The 20,820-nt window shown below is 54.3% G+C and overlaps 1 protein-coding gene across 1 annotated transcript in view; it reads right to left on the bottom strand.

Annotated features, from left to right (window-relative positions):
* The window catches only part of IFFO2 (intermediate filament family orphan 2), a 46,833-nt gene extending 43,806 nt beyond the window's left edge, over positions 1-3,027 (bottom strand). The window contains exon 1 of the mRNA XM_044769844.2: positions 2,019-3,027. Within this exon, the coding sequence (XP_044625779.1) occupies positions 2,019-2,680 (662 nt within the window). The 5' untranslated portion in view covers positions 2,681-3,027. The remainder of the gene's footprint in view (positions 1-2,018) is intronic.
* Between the last annotated feature and the right edge of the window lie 17,793 nt (positions 3,028-20,820).

Genomic DNA, 20,820 nt, shown 5'->3' with positions numbered 1-20,820 from the left:
TGAATCAATGTCAGAAAAGATGCGTCTCCCCAATTCACAAAAGAATGGGGAAAGAGGAGGTGCACACGCACCCCAGAGGGCGGGAAGAGCGACACCCGCACTCCACCTGTCTTGGCAGAGCCCGTCTCATTCCAGGCCAGCGCCAGAAGCTGACATCACACCCCACGCCCTGGGCGCAACTTGAACAGAGCATTGCTCAATGCCAACCTATCTGCCTCTAAGACTGGGCACGGTTTTCCATCTCCTTAGTAGCCAGGTCCAAAAAGCACACACACATTAAAACAAACAGCGCAAGCCTAGGGCATGACGACACCATCCCCAGCAGCAGACAGTAGGGCCCATCCCTCCAAGTTTCACCATCGAGAGCAAACGCCTGTTTCCCTTCCCCACCCCAGTGAAGATGCCCACGAGGGGCAGGGAGGCAGCCTGCCTCATGCCTCCATGGCGAGTCAGCAGGCCACTCTCAAGTCCTCAAGAGAGACTCCCAGCTCAGGAGAGTCGCTCGTCTCGAGCGGGTGTTAAGACCTACCCCCAGAAAGCCAGGCTCTGCAAAGACCTGAGTCTCTGGGTGTCTACTCTCTGCTGGCTTGACAAAGAGCCCCGTCACCTTTATCACATCAGCTTGATTACTTTATACCTTCCGAAAAGTATCACCACCCTACTCTTCCTTCATGCCACAGTGGGTGGATTTTATTATGCCCATTTCTCAGATGAGCAAACAGGCTTCCAAGTACTTCAACAATCTCACAAGCAGGTGATGGAGCAGGCACCTGAGTCCTGCTCAGGAGCCAGGCTGCCCAGTGGAAGGAGACGGAAGGAGATCCATGCCCAGCTACCTGGGCAGACCTCTGTGCTCATGTGAGCACCAGGATTCAAGGAGCAGAAGGAAAGATCCTTCTCAGCACATCCTCCAAGCCCTGGAGTGCAGAGCCCCGGCTGCCAGTGCAGAGTTGCATGCCTGGGAGAGCAGCAGCCAGGACCAGAGGATCCCACCCCCACCCAGGCCTGCGATGTTCCGATGCTACGGACAGACCCGTCTCCTCTTATCAGAGAGCCGAGCAGACAGCACTGTCAGCCTGGCTGCAGGCAGGAAGCAATGTCGGTCTCCCAGCTGGGGAATCTGAGCTGGGCAGGATGTGCTAGCCAGTCCTGCAGGCAGTCTGCCCTACACTCCAGCCAGAGACAGTGGCCTGGGTCCATTCGATGTCCAGTCTTCTAGCCCAAGCTTCTCTCTTCCTGTGGGCCTTTAGGGCTGAGTTTGCTGGGGCCCAATAAACCAGAACAATAGCGCGGTGGGGAGAAGAGGAGCGAAGGGAGGTGTTTTTAAAAGCCTGGGGCCAGGCTGATGTAGGTACGCTTATCCAGCCCAGCCAGCTGGACCTTACAGAGCTGGAGCAAGACGGCAGACCCTGGCCCTAGCAGGCAGGGGCAGATCTGTCCATTTTCAAACACTTGATCTCATTTAAGTCAAGGAACAAGAAGCCAGTGCGTTGGTTAAGAGTTTTTTCTTTTCACCCATGAAGGCAGGGGAGCCCCCCTGCTACACCCTTAGGAAAATACCTAAGTTGGGAGACAGACTAGCCAGGAATAGTTAAAATCACTAGTTCAAATCCGGGCTTCACCACTTATTAGCCAAGCCACCTTGGACAAGCCACTTGCATCTCTGTGCCTCAGTTTCCTCATCTACAAAATGGGGATAAAAAGGCCCTACACTCTGCCGTGAGGATTAAATGAGATCCCATAAAACACCGATGATTATGTCACCCAGAAGACAACTTGCCTGGTCCAATGACGGCGCCGAGGTGTCCCCTACCGTAGTCAGCGCCCGCCCCCATTCTTGGAAGCAGATAACTGAGTTTTCCAAGCGTGTGCAGGCGGGCGCTCTGCAAACACAGCTTCCAGCCCACCTGCTCGGACCAGCTGGCCGGTCCCGACCCCTCCCGAACACATTCCGCGGCTGCCGGGACCTGGACGCCCCCTCCCCAGGAGGTGCGGGGGGAGGGGCGAGAGCCACTCACCTCCGCTTGTACTCGTCGCGCTCGCGCTTCACCTTGGCCAGCACGTTGTAGAGCGCGCGTATCTCGGGCGTGATGGTGTCGATCTGCACGCCCACGCCGTCGGGGTGCACCCACGACACGCCGGGGCCCTGCACGGTCTCCACGCCGCCGCCGCCCGTGCGCCGCACCTGCGTGTAGCTCCAGATGGTCCCGGGCAGGCGGCCGTAGTGCTGCGGGTGCGAGCCGCCGCCGGGGGGCAGGCCGCCCAGGGCCAGCGCGTTGGCGTTGGCGCCGGCCGCCGCGCCGCTGCCGTGCCCGCCGCCGGGAGCGGGCGGCTGCAGCAGCTCGGGCCCGGTCTGCACGGCCTGCTCGCGGGAGAAGGTCTTGTAGCGCAGCCGCCGCTCGCGCTCGCTCTGCTGCTGCTCCAGCTGCTTCTCCAGCAGCCGGTTGCGCCGCTCCAGCTCGTGCACCTTGGCCAGGAAGCAGCGGAAGCGCACGTTGAGCCCCTTCAGGAGATGGATGTTGGAGCCTAAGTCGTCCCGCAGCGCCGCCGTCACCGGCGACGGCCCCGGCCCGGCCCCGCCGCCGCCGCCGCCGCCACCGGGGCAGACCCCGCCGCCGCCGGCGCCCGGCGGGCAGCCGAAGGCCAAGGCCATCTCCCCGAACAGCAGCGAGTTCACCATGCGCCGGCTGCGCGGCTCAAGGCCCCGGGCCCGCGGCTCCAGGTGCGGCTCCAGCTCCGGGCAGGGCTCCCGGCGCGGCCGGGCCAGGGCAGGCGCGGGCTCCAGCGCGGCCGGCCGGGCGGTTCCAGATGCGCGCCAGATGCGGCCTCCGCAGCGACGCGGGCCGGACGGCCCCCGGATGTGGGCGCCGAGGCGAGGGACGGACTCGGGCCGGGGTGGAGGCCGCGGCGGCTGCGCGAGCGAGCGAGCGAGGATCGCGGGTCCACCGCCGGGGCTGTCAGGGACGGTGTGGAGACGCCGCGGCAGCCGCGCGCAGAGGACCCTCGGCCGGCACTGCCCCTCTGCGGCGGGCCCCGCCCACTGCAGACACAGGCCCCGCCCCCGCGCTCGCCCCGCCCACCCCGCCGCCCTCTGCGGCGCTCCAGGAGCCCGAGGCCCCGCCCCCGAGGCCGCAGCGCCGGGCCACGCCCACGGCCTCGGGCTCCGCCCACTCCAGGGCTGCGCCGCTGTCCCGGCTCCGCTGACAGGCTGTCCGCAGCTCTGGCCCCGCCCAGCTGCCCATCGAAGCACGGCCGTCTCCTGCGCCGGGTCCTGCCGCCCGGCCCGGCTCCGATTCTTCGCCCGGGGACGCGGACCGCAGAGCTGCACCAGGCACGCGGTTAGCTGGAACCGCCGCAGAGCCGGCCCGGCCTCTTAAAGGGGCCAGCATCCTGGGCAGCGCTCGTTTCCCCCTTTAGGGCGCCCCTTCCCCCACGTCCTCTGCCAGGGAGGCTCCGCTTCTCTTCCTCTCCCACCTCAATTTCCCCGGCCCCAAATTCCCACTGGGTGCGGGAGACCTTGGCCTAGAAGGGTTTGGGGACCATAGCATCCGAAGATGCATCCGCACCCCACCCCCACTCCAGCCTGGGGCGGCCTAGATCGACCTTCCCAGGATAAGGTAGCGCTTCCGCCCGCACGTCCCCCACGCGGAGAACCAGGGCGGGCTCCTTGACCGCTTGCCCCCGCCTGTAGCCGCTGGCTCGGCCTCCCGAGATCGGCTTGGGCACTGCCGAGCCGGCTGGTCCCCGGGCCCACGGAGGCGCCTCGCTGAGTGGGGGGTGAGGGGGGGAGACCGAGCGAAGACCCTCCCGGAATATGACACCCGCAAGCTCTGCCTGGGTTGCTCCCTGGCCCCGAATGACCACCCCCCCACACACCCCACTGCGCACACTCATGCGCTGAGATGCAGCTCGGGGTCCATTTCACTGAGCCGCTCAGTGGGCAGCATGGGTGTGTAACCGGTCTGGAGGGTGGGGCCAACCCAAGGATGCATTCATTCATTCATTCATTCATTCATTCAAATCTGTTTTCAGGTCTACCATCCTAAAGACCGAATTCTGCAGTCTCCTGGTGTCTCTTGAACCAATTTGCAAACATCTGTCGTTATTTTTTAAATGATAGTAATAGCTCCCATTACTGAGTGTTTAGTGTGTGTCAGGCATCATACTTAGTTACCATCCCAGTTGTACAGAAAGCATCACTGAGACCAGAGGAACAGCCAGCGATCCCAAAGCACACCCTGTAGCCGGCGCTGCTGGCCTTTGTCCATTTCCCCATTGGCTCCTCACCACAAACCTCGGAGGGGAGGTGACCCCCACCTTCGAATGCCTGTGGGTCGCCCTGTGTGCACTTAACCAGATATGTGGCATGTTCCAGATTCTTCCAGCTGCACTTCTTGGATTGCAATTTAATTTCTGGCTTGTGATTAACTTTTGTGTTTGTTTCGTCTCGTTGTGTGTGAGCTTTAGGGCAGGTATCCTGTCTTACAGGGACAGTGGCTTGGTATTCCCAGTGACAAAAGAGGCACAAAGGAGACCGGGGCTTGCTGTGGGGTGAGGTCGTGGCTGTGATGTTGGGCTGCTGTTTTTGATTCAGTCACGAGAGCAAATCCTCCCTGTGTTTCCTTCCCTCACTCCTAGCTCCTTGCTCCCTGACGAAATAGGCTCGCTCACCTTTACAGCCCACAGCGCCACCGAAACTCACCTGGCCTGAAACCTTTCTCTTCGTAGCCCAACCCAGTGTACTCACTGCTCTTTACTTTGTTCTCTGTCTCTTGGCAATTTTCTTGTTTATCTATCCTAAAGAATCAAAACGCCTTTGCCTTAAAACAGTTCATGGACCCCTACGGGGCCTGAGGATAGAATTCTGAGGGGTCCATGACCTTGGGATGGACAAAAGTTATATCTTCATTTTCACCAATCTCTGCTTGGCAGTTAGGATTTCCTTTGATCGTGAATGCAGGCACCAAGTAGAAGTCCCCGGGATTTTGTCACTAAGAGAAATCACAGATGTTTTCATATCACACTGTAGCTATCTCAAAATATCGTTTAAGCTACCGCGACTCTCAAGTTAAGATCCTATCAGCCTCACCCTATCACTTAACCTGTTAATAAAGAAGGGCCTATGGTACTATACCACAAAAATTGTTAAATATTTTGATAATTGTGTTTTAGTAAAATTGTTTTCATAGTAATCCAAATGCGATTTTTAAAAATTAATCTGAGAAGAGGTCCACAGGCTTCACAGATGCCCAAGGGGCCTGTGGGACCGAAAGGGTTAACAAGCCACACCTGGGGAGTGGCTCCCTGAAGCCTCTTCCAGGGACGATCTGTCCTGCCAAGAGCTTTGCCTTGGACTTGGGGTGAAACCTCCTGGGCTCCCCCAGCCCTGTCCTGGGCCCTGCGGAGACAGACATCCCATGATCATTTATTGAGCAACCGCTTAGACACAGACTCTGCCCTCCTGCTGGGGAAACAACTGTGAATGATGCAAGCAAGGGTTTAAGGAGCTCTGGGGGAGCTGATGGAAGCAGACGCCCCAAAAGGCTGTCCTGAGACGTGGGAGCGGGTGCAGAGGACAGACAGTTGACCTGGAGGAGATGGCTGGGCAGAGACCAGAGATCCAAAGGAAACGGAGGAAGCGGTACCTGCACTCAAAGGGGTTTTCAACGGAGTTGTAGAAACATAATTTGTACAAACAAAATGACTAGAAAACAGTTCTGTGGCTGCATAGGAGCAAAATCGAGATGCTGTGTGTCTTGCTATTTGTAAGATAAGAGGGGAGGCTGACCTAATGTTCTTCCAGCTCTGGTGACTGACTGTCTCTGTTTGCTCAGGACCGAGCGGCTTCCCTTGATGCAGAACTTTCGGGGCTAAAATCCAGAAAGGCCCGGGCAAACTGGGACAAGTTAATCACCCTACTTCCAGCCCATGATGCTCTGGAGACTTCTGAGGCCAGAAGTCCTGGTCACCAACGTCAGCCAGACAGAGCTCACAATGCAGCAAGCCTAAAGTCCCCAATTTGGAGACAAGAGAATTGAGGCCCAGAGAGGGGTAAGGAGTAGCCCCAGGTTGCCCAGATAATTGGTGGCAAAGCATGGTCTAGAATTCTGGTCCGATGCTTAGTCCTACCCCCGGCCACACAGTGAAGTCAGTGGTCCCTTCCCCTCAGCCCTGGATACCCTCACCTCCCCCAGCCATCATCCAAAGGGACTACAGGCGAGTCCTCACCAGGTGGGGAGGTCGTTTCAACAGTCCATGGATAATCCCCAGGAAGGATGCCGGCCTCCACCTGCTGAACAAGGGTGGACTTTCAGTAGCCCTCCAAATCACAGCGGTGTGTCTGGCCCTCCTGGCCTCTTCTGTGAGGCAGGAAGGGAGGGTGTTTCCAGAGCTGGGCTTTTGAGCCAAAGTTGGCTTAGGTTTGTGTCTCTGCACCAGCTGTGTGACCTGGCAAGTCACCTCACCTCTCTGAGCCTCCATTTCCTCATCAGTGAAACGGGCATAACTTCACCTACAAGGCCCTTCTTGTACCCTCCGCCACAGCCACTCTGCCAGCCCCATCGAAGTGCTGAGCACATGGTGTCAGGCTCTCAATCAACAGTTGCTGAATGAATGAATTAAATAATGAATGAATGGTCAAAAAACTTTCATTCTCCCCACCCCGCTCCCCAGCCGATTCACCTCGTAACTACCCCTCGTCCTCGTGCACAAAGCCTTCTCTGTGCCCCCAGCACCGGCCGGGTCTGGACTGGGGTGCTTCCTCTGGGCCATGTCAGCCGCATGCCTACCTCGTGACAGTGCCAGGTACACTCCCTTGTCACTGCTGGCTCTCTCATCTGCATCTCCACCTCACCCCCAGCACTAGCCAGACCATGACGTCCCTCAGGGCAGGGACCTTGAACCAGAACCAGGTCTAACCCACCATCATAGGGCCATATCCCGGCATGGAGCCGGTCACATAACAGGTGCTCAAAAAGGTGAGTTTAGGTAAACGAATGAGCTGTCTGCACTTGAAACGTGTCTAATAAGTGCTCGATAAATATTAGATTTCCAAATCTTAATTGCATTTCTTTGTCTTACAACTATGTGGAGGCATATTTTACATATCATGTAACTCACCCATTTTAATGGCTTTTAGTAAATTTACCAAGTTCTGCAACCACCTCTATAAACCAGTTCTAGAATATTTCATCTCTCCCAAAAAGCTCTCTCATGTCCATTTACTGTTACCTGCTGTTTCCACCCCCTGCCAGGCACCCACTAATCTACTTCCTGTCTCTATAGCTTTAATTGCCTTTTCTGGACATTTCATACAAATGGGCTCATGCAAGACGTGAGGCCTTGTGTCTTGCGTCTTTCACTGAGCATAATGGTTTCGAGGTTCATTCGTGTCATAGCACCAGTGGGTCGTTCCTTTTTATTGACAATCTCTTTTTAAATTTTGACGGTTTGAATTTTTCATGACTTTATTTACTTTTCTGCACTTCAGTTCCTCATCTGGTCTCATCTAGAAATAGGGCTAATGAGAATATCTGCCGCATAGGGCGGCTGTAAAGGTAAAATGGGTTAATACATGGAAAGTCAGCATTTAATAAATGCTTGATAGATATTAGCTATTCTCACAGTAATTTTTTCCTTCTTTTTGTTTATGCAAATGTGGAAAGCCCATAAATAAATAAAGAAGCAGGAAAAAAATATAAGCCCCTCCAAGGATCCAGCACCCAGTGGCCCTCTTGGCTTCTAAGCTCAGTCCTGCTTGCCAGGGAGAACAAACTGCTGTCTCTCCCCTCTGTCCCCCATCCCCACCCTCAGGCTGCAGTTTCTAGAACATTCTCATCAGGTTTCTTCATCATGGTGAAATGAAAGAGAGCAGTAAAACATGACGGCACAGAGGAAAGGGAGTGGCCGCAAGCCCCACAGGATGCTACAGGTGAAAATTAATCCTTTCAGCAGCACAGGCAAATTCTTGAGATGTCCCAGCTCTCCTCCCAGAAAACAATAATGACAACAACAACAGCCCAAAAAAAAAAAACTGGCCAAAAAGGTAACTCTTGCTCATCTGGCAGTGGCGGCACATTGCCCGGCCTCATCCCTCCTGGGCACCTCCAGGCTTACAAGTGACTTAAGCTGCCTGTTGGCTCAACAATTATTCTGGGTGGGTTTGCCTTCCTCGGAAAGGGTGTGGGTTTCACCGACGTCAGGGCGCCAGTGTGTCCCACTGGCTGCCAGGACAGCGCAGATCTTGGTCAGCAGCCTTGGGGAAGACTCAGTTGTTTCTGGAGCCTTCTCCGGGGCTCGGTAGGCCTATGTCATGGAGGCCTGCTGGGCAGCACTGTATAATCTTGTTAGAAGTCAAGGTGGTTATCAGCAGGGATCCAGAGCCAAGCTCCATCAGTTACCTGCATGACTGTGGGCAAGTTACTCAGCTGCTCTGAGCCTCAGTTTCCCCCTCTGTAAAATGGGATGGTAGTAGTTGCCGTGAGGATGAAACAAGTCCACGTGTGTAAAGAGTTTAGAACACGGCCCGGCATGTACGGGGCATTAGCGATCGTGAACCTGCGTTCCTCCACCCCACACCCAGCGCCATGCTCAGTGGTGGTTTGAGCTCCACGTGACGGGAAATCAAGGTCGGGGGGTGCAGAAGTCTAACCAGGGACGTGCTGGATCACTCTGGGGGGGGGGCCACGAGTTTGGGGGGGTGCTTGCTTTCAGGCCGTATTCCCTGATCCCCACATGACAGGCATCTGTGGAACATCTTCTTAACCCTGACTCTATCACTAAAACTACATGTTAAAGACCCTTCTTATGGAGGGGGAAACTGAGGCTCCAGGGAGTGAAGGGGCCTACCCAAGAACAAATGATTCATGGCACAGTTGAGCTTTCAGCCCAACTTTGAATCCAAGTCCCGTTCATCCCACTCTGGCTGTAACTCCTACCTCAACAACTCAAAGGGGGGACATTCAAGCACAGACCCTAGGAGTGAACTGTTGAAGTGGTTTCTGCCAAGCTGTTCCACAATTGAAACCTGCAAATGAGTGGAAAGAGGCATCTAGAAGTGAGGGGCAGGGGCATCATCAATGCCACGCACGCCTGCCTCTGGGCCTTTGCACATGCTGATTCCCCTCCAAAAATACTGTTCTCCCTTCTCACTAGCCAGCTCTTACTTATCCTTCAGATCTTAGCTTTGGGAGTACCTCTGCTTCTTCATTTGTTGTCTTGTTTACACTTTGTGTTGAGGTATAACTTACGTTCAGTAAAGTGCACAAACATTACGTGTACAGCTCAACAAATTTCTACACGTGCGCACCCCGAGGTACTCATCACTCAGATCATTTCCCACACACCACAAGGATCCCTCATGCTTCCTTTCAGTGACACCTCCCAAAGGTAGACGGATTCTCACTTTTCTCACCATGATTCCTTTCTAGCCTCATGGAAATGAACTCATACGCATGTTTTGACTTCTTGTGCTCAGTCTCATGTGTCTGAGATCCATGCGTGTCGTCGTGGGTTGAGCATTCTGTTCATTTTCTTTGCTGTGTGGTATCATACGGTATGAACATATCACAATTTATTTATCCATCCTACCGCGGAGGGACGTCTGGGTGGTTGCCGGTTTGGGGCTATCGGGAGCCCCACTGGGTCCCCTCACATACACCTTTTGGCGAACATTAGCTTTTGCTCCTCTTGGATGAAAACCGAGAGGTGGAATCATTGTGTCACGGGGTATGTGCACGTCCAGCATGAGTAGATCCTGCCGAACGGTTCTCCAGGCTGGCCGTACAAATGTACGCCCCCCTCAGCGGTGTGCGAGAGTGCTGACGGCGCCACATCCTGGCTAGCGGCCAGTATAGTCAGTCCTTTTTGTTTTAAACCTTTTGGTGAATGTGAAGGGTAGCACTTCCCCGTGGGAGCCACTGTGCACCCCCAGACGAGGGTAGGGGCCCCTTGTTCTTCCCTGTTGTAGATTCGTTTCTCCGTAGCATTTCCACCGGTCCCTGTCTCCCTCATCTCGTGGACAGACAGATCCATGAGGGAGGGAAGGACGCCATCTATCTGACCTTCAGAAGGGAAGCCAGACCCTGTCGCCCCAGTCCCAGGCCACTCGCCCTCCTCCAGTGCAGGCAGAAGTCCAGCCCTGGGCCCCTCTCTGTGATGTGCCTGATTAATTTCAAGCCTGATGCTTAAGGAGCTGGCTCCTTATTGGGTGTGTGATACCGGACGGCTCCGAGCCTCAGTTTCCCCGTCTATAAAATAGGAATGTTCTCTCTGCCTCATGGGGTTGTGATGAGAGCCAAATGAAATGCTATCTATTAAGTCCTTGGAAGGGTGCCTGACAGAAGGGGAGTGGCTCTCTGAGGTCACTCTAAATCCCGCAGCCCTCTCTCAGAGGATGTGACCTCTGCCTCATTCTTCTCATCATCAGAAAGCTTATAAAGCGCCCAACCGCATGAAGCGATGCGTCCATCTCTACCCGGAGAGATGGGTCCCTGACCTCGAGGACCAGCAGGGAGAGGGCCTTCTCCTGCTCCACATGCGGCCTCTCGCCCGTTCCTCTTGTTACTGTGCTCGGTTCAGTTCTAATCGCGATCGTTTCCATGCCAGGCACTGTGTGAGTGCTTCACACGCATCCCTCATTCTATCCCAGCCTCATCGATTTGAGGGGAGGACCATCATTCCCCTTTTACAGATGAGGAAACTGAGGCTTGGAGAGGAGCAGCTAGATTCTTTCCCCCGTCCCAGGGCCTGGAGATCATACGTCTGAAATCTTGAGCCAGGTCCTGCGTGGATCCTGCAATGGCCACGCCAGCCTCAGGACGACAGAGGGCCCCGCGGCTGCATTGGGGACAAGGATGGGTGACTGTTGCCAGGGAGGCCCTGGGAGTTCCAGAAACTTCAAGGCAGGGCAGGCAGGGCAGGGGAGTCCTCACCTGTGGGGTCCTGCCTGTCTCCCCCACTGGCTTGCTCCCAGCCCATTAGGAGGCCAGCTGGGAAAATCCCCGCTTACCTCCCCCCTGATGTCTGGTTGGCAAAGGGCTTTCTCACAAGCCAAGGAAAGCCCTCAGAGGAAGGCAGGGCGGGGCCTCTGTGGCCTCCTGGTCCTATTTCTGCTGAAACAGACTTCTCAGCAATGGGGACACCTCCTGGGAGGTGACTGCAAGAGAGGGGTGAGTCACAAGCCTTCTTCCGGGAGGGCCACCCCTTCTAGGGCCATGAAAAGGGAAATGCGTCTGAGCTCATCTGGGCCCCAATGGCAGGAATGGCTCCTTAATTGTCCTTAACATAACTGAGAAATTACTCGCCACAGAAGTCATCGTGTCAGCCTTGGTGACTTCCCCAATGGCTGTTTTGTAACTGCAGAGACCTCAGCCAGCCGGAGACTCCTTCGGTCCCCACCTACCCTGCCCCTTGCAGCCCAGCTCCAAACAGGTGACAGGAGTCATCTAGGTGTCCAGCGACAGGGGATTGACTAAGTCACGGCACATCCGTAGGAAGTGATGCTCCAACAACCCAGAGGATAATGCACACCCACCTTTGTTGGCGCAGAAGGAAGTCCACCACTTACCCCTGGAGAGATACACTATAAAACCCATTAAAAAATGGTCATCTTATGTCAGTAGGGTTGTCTGTGTGCATATACATAGAAAAAATCTGTACGCTATCCAAAAAGTCAGCTGATGGTTGTTACTTTTTTCAAACATCTTTATGTGTTTTCTGAGTAATAATAACAATAGTTACCAAGCTCTGTGCAGGCACGATGGTGCCTCACAGCATCATCTCGTTTACTCCTCACATTGAGACGTCAAGGTCGGTAAAATTCTTTCTCCATTTTACAACGAAGTTATCACTTTTATAAGGAGAAAAATGGAAAAGTGATTTTCGCTTTGAACATAAAAAACATTTATTGTGTACGGCTGCGTATCAGGCCCTGGGCCAAGCGGGAGACGTAAAGATGCGTGGGGTGCAGCCCTTGACTTCCAGAAGGTTCCTGTCCCAGCTACCTGAATAACTACAACGCTGGTTCTCATCCAGTCAGTGGACCGACAGAGGCACCAGGCAAAGTGTAGGAGGATACAGAACAAAAGATGTGGCTTTAGGGGCAGTGGGACAATTTATTGAGCACCTACTGTGTGCCTTCTGCTGTGAGCGTCTTATCTCATTTGGGGCTCCCAGCAGCCCCTGAAGTGGGCGTGACTTCCGTCAGTGTACTCACGAGGAGATCCAAGCTCAAGGAGGCTCCCGGGGTTTTCCCAGAGCCGTGAAGCTAGCAGTGGTGGGGACAGGATCCGGACTTCCGTCTGCAAAGCCCATGCCTTCTCCCTGCTCCTGACACTCCCACCATCCCCAGGGGAGTGTTCAGGATGAAGCGGCTTTCAAATCCAGACTCGCTTCATGGGTAATATTTCAATAGCAGGAGAGGCAACAGCAGGCCATTCCCTCTCCAGGCCTCAGTTTTCTCAACTTTTTTTTGTTAGCCCTGAGCTAACATCTGCTGCCAATCCTCTTTTTGCTGAGGAAGACTGGCCCTGAGCTAACATCCGTGCCCATCTTCCTCTACTTTATATGTGGGACGCCTACCACAGCATGGCTTGTCACGTGGTGCCATGTCCACACCCGGGATCCGAACTGGCGAACCCTGGGCCACGGAAGCGGAACGCGAGAACTTAACCGCTGCACCACCGTATAGCCCCTTCTCACCTTTAAATTGGGGGTAATAACACCCACTTCATAAGGTTGGTGTGAAGATTAAAAGAAATCCAGTATTTGCAGGGCGGAGGTGGTAGAGGCGACCACGTGTGTATAGCATCTTGAAATCATGCCTGGTGCACAGTGAGCTCTCGCTTACACAGAAGCTCTGATGGGCTCTGGAGTCAGGCTGCCTGGTTTGCGTCCCTTCTCTGCTGCTTACTGTGTGACATGGGATAAGTTACTTAATTTCTCTGTGCCTTACTTTTTTCATCTATAAAATGGGGGTGATAATCAAAGTCCCCGCCTCATACTTTTGTTGGGACAGTTAAATAAGGGAAGGCACGTAAGGAATTCAGAACAATGCCTGGCACATAGTAGGCACTTAGTAAATGGTCATTATTATTATTAATAGTATTTTGTACTGCAAAGACTTCTGACGTCATCAGGGCCCGGTCCTTGCTGTAGGGGTGTTAAAGGACCCCTTTAAATGAAACATCCCCAGAGGGGTAGTAACACTACCGGTTTTGATCGGCCAACCTCCTGGAGAGAGGGAGGAGTTGGAGTCACAGGAACAATGAGGGACGGAGACTCAGGGGGTCCGAGGGGCCTCGGAGGGAAGAGCAACCTCTCCTAGGAGTGCAGAAATTGGGAGAAAGGTCACCTTGGACATAAGTTAACATGTAGCACCTCACCCAGCCCAAACCTGGCAGCTCAGGGTCAGGCAGAAAATAGTGCTGAGTTAGTGCTAACCTTGCGAAGCAGTGAGTGTGGGGCGGGCGCTTCGCTCAGCTTTGTTCATACGGGCGGTCCTGTAATCCTCACAGCAATGCCGTGAGCACGTGCTCACACCCCCATTTTACAGATGCGAAAACTGAGGCTCAGGAAGCTCAAATGACTTGCAAACCTCACTCAGCTAATTGGTGGTCTGGCCAGGACTGCAGCTCAGGCTGTGCAAACCCAAAGTCCGTATTCCTTCTCTAACGCCCCCTTCGTCCCTCCGACTTGGACTCTCTCTGGTGGATGGATGGACATCGACCTCTCTTTATCCTCTGGCTCCCCACAGTCAGACGATCCCCACCTCCCATGCAGCTGGGACAAGGCATTGGGCTGGAGTCTGTCCATGGGACCCTCTGGCCTCCTTCGGAGACAACCACTGGGAGAAAGAGCCAGTGTGCCAGCCACCAGGAGTCTCCCGTCTCAGCGCTCCGCAGGGGCTCCCATTTCAGGTTGGCCGCCGTCCTTCCTGTCGGAGGAGGTTTAAACCAGCCAGAGCACAGGCAGGGGTGGGACATCTGCTTGGGAGGCACCTTCGGGAGGCACAGGTCCTCCCCTATGACCCAAACATTGGTCACCCGACCTGGCGTCCAGACCCACCTGTCTCTGCCCATTCACGCCAGGGTCGGAAAAAGAGGGTGGCGAGTGGCGGGAACAGGGGGCAAGTGCTGAGGAGTGGGGAAGCAGGATGGCTCTGGGAGACCCCAGGGATGGGCCCAGGGCTCATGACACCTGCTTCTGCCCTGCAGCTCGCTCAGGGTGTGAATGGCCCTCTGCCAGCCTCAGCCTTCTCAGCTGAAAAAGGAAAGGTTGGACGGAACAGTCTCCCAGGGCCTTCCAGTTCCCAAAGAATCTGGGGGTTCTATGACGGAGTTCCCACAAAGGGTCAGGAGGTCACAGTCCCAACCGTCCAGGAATTCAGGTGGGGAGGCTGGGGCAGTGGGAGGCAGTGAACTCTGTAACCCCTGGGATCTGCATTCCCATCCCGGAATGTGACCTTAAGTTACTGAACTTCTCCAAGCCTCAGTTCCCCCCACTGTAAAATGGGGCTGCAAGAGCTACCCTTAAAATCACGAGGAGGATAACCACATGAGATACCACTTCACACCCACAAGGATGAGTGTCCTCAGAAAACGGAAAACGGCAAGAGGTGACAAGGACGTGGAGAAATTGCAACCCTCAGGCGCTGCTGGTGGGAACGTAAAGTGGTGCAGCCACGTGGAAACAGTTTGCAGTTCCTCAAGAAGTTAGACGTGGAATTACCAGCAACTCTGCTCCTGGGTGTAGACTCAAGAATTGAAGACAGGGACTCAAACAGCTACCTGTGCAGCCACGTTCATAGCCACATCGTTCACAACAGCCAAAAGGGGGACGTGACCCAAGTGTCCATCTACGGCTGTATGGACAAACAAATGTGGTGTGTACACACAATGGGGTATTATGTGGCCTTAAAAAGGAAGGAAATTCTGCCACAGGCTACGACATGGATGAAGCTAGAAGACATTATGCTCAGTGGAATGAGCCAGACACAAAAGGATAGACGTTGTGTGGCTCCACTTACGTGAGGTACCAGGAAAATCCAGAGAGACAGAAAGCAGAAGAGAGGTGACCGGGGCTGGGGGCTGGGGACTTAGTGGGTAATGGGGACAGGCTCTCAATTTGGGGTGGTGAAAAAGTTCTAGAAATGGACAATGTAATAGTTGCACATTAATGTGAATGTACTCGCCACTGAATTGTTCACTTAAAAATGGTTAAAACGGTAAATTTTATGTTACGTTATGTTAAATAAAAAAAAATTTAATATATCATCCGAAAAAGACTCCTGGGGAGGTGAAATGAGACAAGGTGTGTAACCGCCCAGCACGTTCTCTGACAACAGAAATGTCACCACCACACGTTTCCTTGCCGTGAAGGGGCAGGAGACCCCCAACCCCCACAGTCCACCAACAACCCACAGGTGTGGGTGGGAGGCAGCTTGCGAGGCTGTGCTGCCCATGCTCCACTGGACCGCCGCCCCCAAGGAGCCTCCACTGCCTGGTGGAGGGGACAAGGCAGGCCCACCAGTGACGCCCACAGAAGGTCAAAAGTGACGAGTGACGAGGTCCAGGGTGCTCTGGGAGGTCAAGGGTGTTCAGAGGTGGGAGTGAATATCCAAGGCCGGGAGGGCAGTCCCCAAAACCAAAGCCCTGCGGAATTTGAAAGTAAAGACAAGGACAGTGGGGCTTCTGGGAATCTGGAGAGGCTGCCTGGAGGAGGCGGCCTTGAACTACATCTTGAAGGAGGCAGAGATAGGGCACTCCATGGGGACCCCAGCTTTCTAGCAACCCCTCTGCTTGAGCTGTAAGTGATGAAGAATCATTTATGGAGCTTCTACCCAGCCCTTAGCTCATTCAGTCTAACAGTGATCTTGGAAGGTGGCTGTCATGGTGCCCATTTTGTAGATAGGGAAACTGAGGCTCAAGACGCTGAGTCACTTGTCCAGGGTGGCAGTGTGGAGGCTGAAGTCCAGGCCTATCTGATCCCCTAACCTGTCTCACTCCCCGACATGACCCCATCCCACTTCAAGGCCTGGGCTAAAGTAGCTTTCTAATTTAATTTAATTCCCAAGGTAACTTGCTGTATTACCTTGGGAAATGCACTCAAATTCTCTGATCCTTGGTTTCCTTATCTGAAAAATAGAGAGCATAAGAGTCCTTATTTGGAAGGATACTATGTCTAATGTACTCAGTACAGTCCCTGGCATATTATAAATACCCAACAACCGATAGCTACTTTACCGTTATTAATTTGATGATGATGATGACAACTGTTTCTATTACTATTAAGACAAAGAACATCCATTAAGCAGGGACCACCACTTCAGGTACCAAGAGGCTGAGCAGGCAACATAGATTAATGAATGGGGCAGTGAGCAACAACAGGGGGTGGTGGGGTCTGTGGCAAAGTACAGTGTGCAAGTCCCAGCTTAAAGATGGTCTGCGATATAATAAAAAATAGATGTTTCATCTGTGTCCCTGGTTCCTGATTCCTGGCACAGAGCTCCTAAAACCCTTGGAATTTACCATCTGTTGTATGCTAATGAGATGACTCACGGGGGCGCCCTAGATGGCTTCAGCATGGGGGCTGGTCGTCAGAAAGACCATGTCATGGCTGGAGAGCTGGGACTTCCCACCTCCCCTCCTGAGCTCCGGGGAGGAGGGACGGCTGGAGACTGACTTCAATCACCAATGGCCAGTGATTTCCTCAGTCACGCCCAGATAACGAAACCTCCGTAAACCCTCTAACGACATCCTTTGAGAGCTTCCGGGCTGGTGAGCACACCAAGGTGCTAGGAGCGGGGTGCCCCCAAGAGGCCGTGCCCCCGGCCCCCCGCCTTGCCCTGTGCCTCTCTTGCATTCGGCCGTTCCTGAATGATACCCTTTATAATAAGGCAGTAAACAGAAGCAAAGTGTTATCCTGAGCTCTGTGAGTTGTTCTAGTGAATTATCAAACCTAAGGAGGGGGTCACGGGAACCCTCGATTTACAGCCCATTGGTCAGAAGTCCAGGGGGCCCCCAGGACTTGCGATGGACGTCTGAAGCGGGGACAGTCCTGTGGAACTCAGCCCTGAACTTGTGGGGTCTGCCATACCTCCAAGGAGTTCGTGTCAGAGCTGACCTGAATTCTTGGACACTTAACGAGTGTCGGAGAACTGCCGAACTGCTGTGGAAAAACCCCGCACGATTCAGTGTCAGAAAAATGACAGCACATGGAGAAACTAAACTTTTTTTTTTTTTAAATAGTGTCAAGCGATTGGAAGAGGCTCGAGGGGTCCCCGGGGAGCCTGCCACGCTGGGCTCTCTCTCTTGGCCTGGTTGGGGGTCACCCAACCAACGTTTCTGTCTGTGTATTGTTACTTCACAACATGTAATACATCCCAAAAGTTGTTTTTCAAATTTTAACTCTGCCAGTTAAATCAAAGACATCTCAGGGTCAGAGTTGGCCCCCAGGCAGCACGCTTGCAAGCCCCGAGTCAGGTCTTTTCTCCCAGATGGGGAGCACCTGGCCGTTGAGATGCCCAGGGCACCAGGATCTGACACTCACTCACATCAGCTAAGAGCTGGCGGGACTGGAATAGGACCCAGGACGCTCCTCTGGTCCAGCCCCTTCCTCCTGCGCATGAAGCATGATTATCTCCTCTTCCCAGATGAGCCCACTGGGGCCCAGGAACCTCCAACAAGAGGCCCCACATCAGAAGCCACCTGCTCACTGGGGGCCTTAAAATTCCCAGTGGCCTGACTGTTGCCTCATCTCCTTGAGCCTCCTGAAGCCCCGCACCAGCCTCTGCCGGGAAGGGCTCGCCGGGGTCACGAGGCTGTCTCCTGCAGCTTTTCCACCAGGCCTAAGTCGCTTTCATGTCCTTGACCCACCCTGTTGTAATTTTAATTATTATTTTAGTGATGCCTTTAAAAGATGCTCCCAGGCCTTCGGGCAGTAACGTCCCATCAACCCGACTTCACCACCATTATTGTGATTGGTATTTTATTACCAATAATAATTCCCGGCACCGGCCATCAACTTGTCATTGGGTGATTTCAGAACGCTGAGCAGAGGTCGTCTCAGGCCCCGCAGGCCGGGCAGGGGCAACGTTTTTCGCCCCAGATAGTCAGCAACCTCGATTGGAACTCAGGACCCTAGGCTGTGGTTAGTGGACCCCAGGAACAGCCACGCACGCTGCTGGCCATGCGAAGAGCTGACATCGCGCTGCCTCCCACAAGATGACGCTCGGCCGCACAGGACAGGGCATTAAATAACACTGACTTCCATAGGGAGGGAGACACCCTCCCTCCTGCGCATTGCTTTTCCTGAATTTGACCAGGAAAGCCTCAATCTTGTTCTCCTTTGTCCTGACACCTCTCTATCTCCCTTCAACGAAGACAACAGGCTGTAGGCTCGGACCCTCGGGCTGGACCCAGCGAGAATTTAATGACATTTAATGACACCAGTTTGCTTTTCCTGCTATTTTTATGGTCACTTTCTATTTATGTGCAGTGGTGTAGGTGTGGCATAAAGTGTCCTTTTCCTATGAATTTATTTAAGTGGGAAAAGGAGAATCTAGAGAAAATATTAAAGAAATGATAGTCTGGGTCACGGGTGGGCAAACCGTGGCCCCCAGGGCAAATCTGGCCCAGTGCGTGTGCCTGTGCAGTCCACAAACTAAAAAGTGTTTCTATATTTTTAAATAGTTGGGGGAAAAGATCAAAAGAAGAAGAATATTTTGTGATATGTGACAAATATATGAAATTCAAATTTCAGTGTTCATAAATAAAGTTTAATTGGCACACATCAATGCTCACTCATTTACGTTTTGTCTGTGGCTGCTTTCGTGCTACAGTGGCAGAGCTGAATAGTCTCAACAGCGACCAAATAGCCCATGAAGTCTAAAATATTTGTTATTTGAACCCTTTACAGGAAAAGTTTGCCGATCCCCGGTGGAGGAGGTTGGCTGACGTGGCAAAGATCTTGGTGATGGTGCCAGACTGAGTGAATCCCTCACGGGAACTCTGGGAGGTTATCATCATTTGTTTCTACCCAGTTTACAAGTGAGAAGGAAACTGAGGCTCAGAGAAGTTTAGTGATTTGCCCAAGGTCACACAGCTAGTCAGCAGCAAGTCGGGATTTGAACGAAGGTCAGACTCCAAAGGGGTATCCGGTGGGCGGGGCTGAACGTACGTATGCTTTGCTAATCTTTCTTCCCACAAGTCCTGCCCCCTTCATCCTCTTCACGTCCCCCAAACCCAGCCAGTACTTTCTAACCTCTGCACCTTTGTGCATATACCCTCCTGCCTCTTCCTCCCATTCTTAACCCTCCTGTAGGAAATCTCCCTCTCCCCCCATCTCTCCTAGACCCAGGGCAGCCCTCCCTTCTCTGCCCTCCCCCCACTCATGCCTGTGTGGCTGTAGCTTATTCATCATCATTTCGTGGTGATGCGGCTCATCTCCCCAAACTCAGGAAAGGCACCTGGCAGGCGGGGACTGTGTCTTATACAAAGTCCAAATGACTCAGCGGGACAGGACAGGTCCTCCATGCCTTGAGCCTGGCCTACAGCCTCAGCTCTCCTCTCCGCTGCTCCGCTTTATGCTCCGGCCACTCTGAACCACTTGCAACTCCGCAAACCCATCAGGCTCGCTCAGGCCTCTCTACCCACACACAGGCTGTTCCTTCTGGTGGAAACACCTTCCTTCTCCTTCTGCACCTAACTCCTATTCATCCTTCAAAGCCCCCATCAGGGATCAGTATGAAGATCATGATGTACCCCTGACCCACCCCCAGCAGAGCAGATCCCTCCATCCCCTGGGCTGTCCCCGTGCCCCCCACTACCGGCGACGTCATAGAAGGGGATGCTCAGCCGGCAGGCCCTGGAGCCGGACAGCCTGGGTTCAAATCTGCCTCTTCTCAGTTCTAGCTCTGCGTCATCAGACAAGCCACTGAGCCTCGCTCTGCCTCAGCTCCTTCGCCTGCAAAATGGGGGCAGCGACAGCAGGTTGAGCCCCGGGTCAGTGTGAGGACCAGAGGAGACAAGGCCTGAGAAGCCCTCACACACAGTAGGTGTTCTCTGCTGTTACTGCACTGTGATGGCAATTGTCAGTTCCTCTGTCCCCTGCCCTCCGAGGGACGGGGACTCTGTGGGAGTGGGAGCTGCCTCTCGTCGACATGCAACTCCCCAGAGCCTGTGCAGCTGCAGGGCTGGGCTAGGGACGCAGGAAAAGTGAGCGCCCTCCCACCTTCCTTCTCCTCACCACCCCCCTCCCCCCAGCCCTGCCCCAGCTGAACAAAGCACAGCGGCCAGGGGCTGGGACTGCACTGCCCAAGGACAGGTCTGCTTTCTCACAGGGGGCCCGGACCTGAACCCCAGGCCGCAGGCCCCCACTGCAGCCCTTCCCCTGCCAATCCGAGGCAAGTACCCCATAAACACAGTTAATGGGCCAGGAGACAGATTAAGAGGCTTCCCTTGGTCATGAGTCAGTGGGACCTCAAAGGAGGCCACACCGGCGTCCTTGTTCCCCGTCCAGCCCCCAGGCTCTCTCCTGCCAACAGCCTCCCCTCCTCTCCCCCAGTTAGCAACCCAACCAAAGACACGCCTGAGTGGTGTCCTTACCGCTGGGCTTGGGGCCAGGCAGGAACAGGCAGAGCAAACTGGAGCCTCCCCAGGAAAACCAGAGTTCCCCAATTCTAAATAGAAAGGAGGTGGGTCAGCTGCTGAACAGGGCTCCGGGAGAGGCTGGGACGGGTGTGGGGGGGGCCAGCGGCAGAGCTCAGGCCCTGGGTTCGAATCAGGACATCACAACTGAATAGCTATGTGACCTTGGCAAGTC

The sequence above is a fragment of the Equus asinus genome, chromosome 5 (assembly GCF_041296235.1).
Source record: "Equus asinus isolate D_3611 breed Donkey chromosome 5, EquAss-T2T_v2, whole genome shotgun sequence".
NCBI classification, from domain to species: Eukaryota; Metazoa; Chordata; class Mammalia; order Perissodactyla; family Equidae; genus Equus; species Equus asinus.
This window is presented reverse-complemented; position numbering and strand designations above follow the sequence as displayed.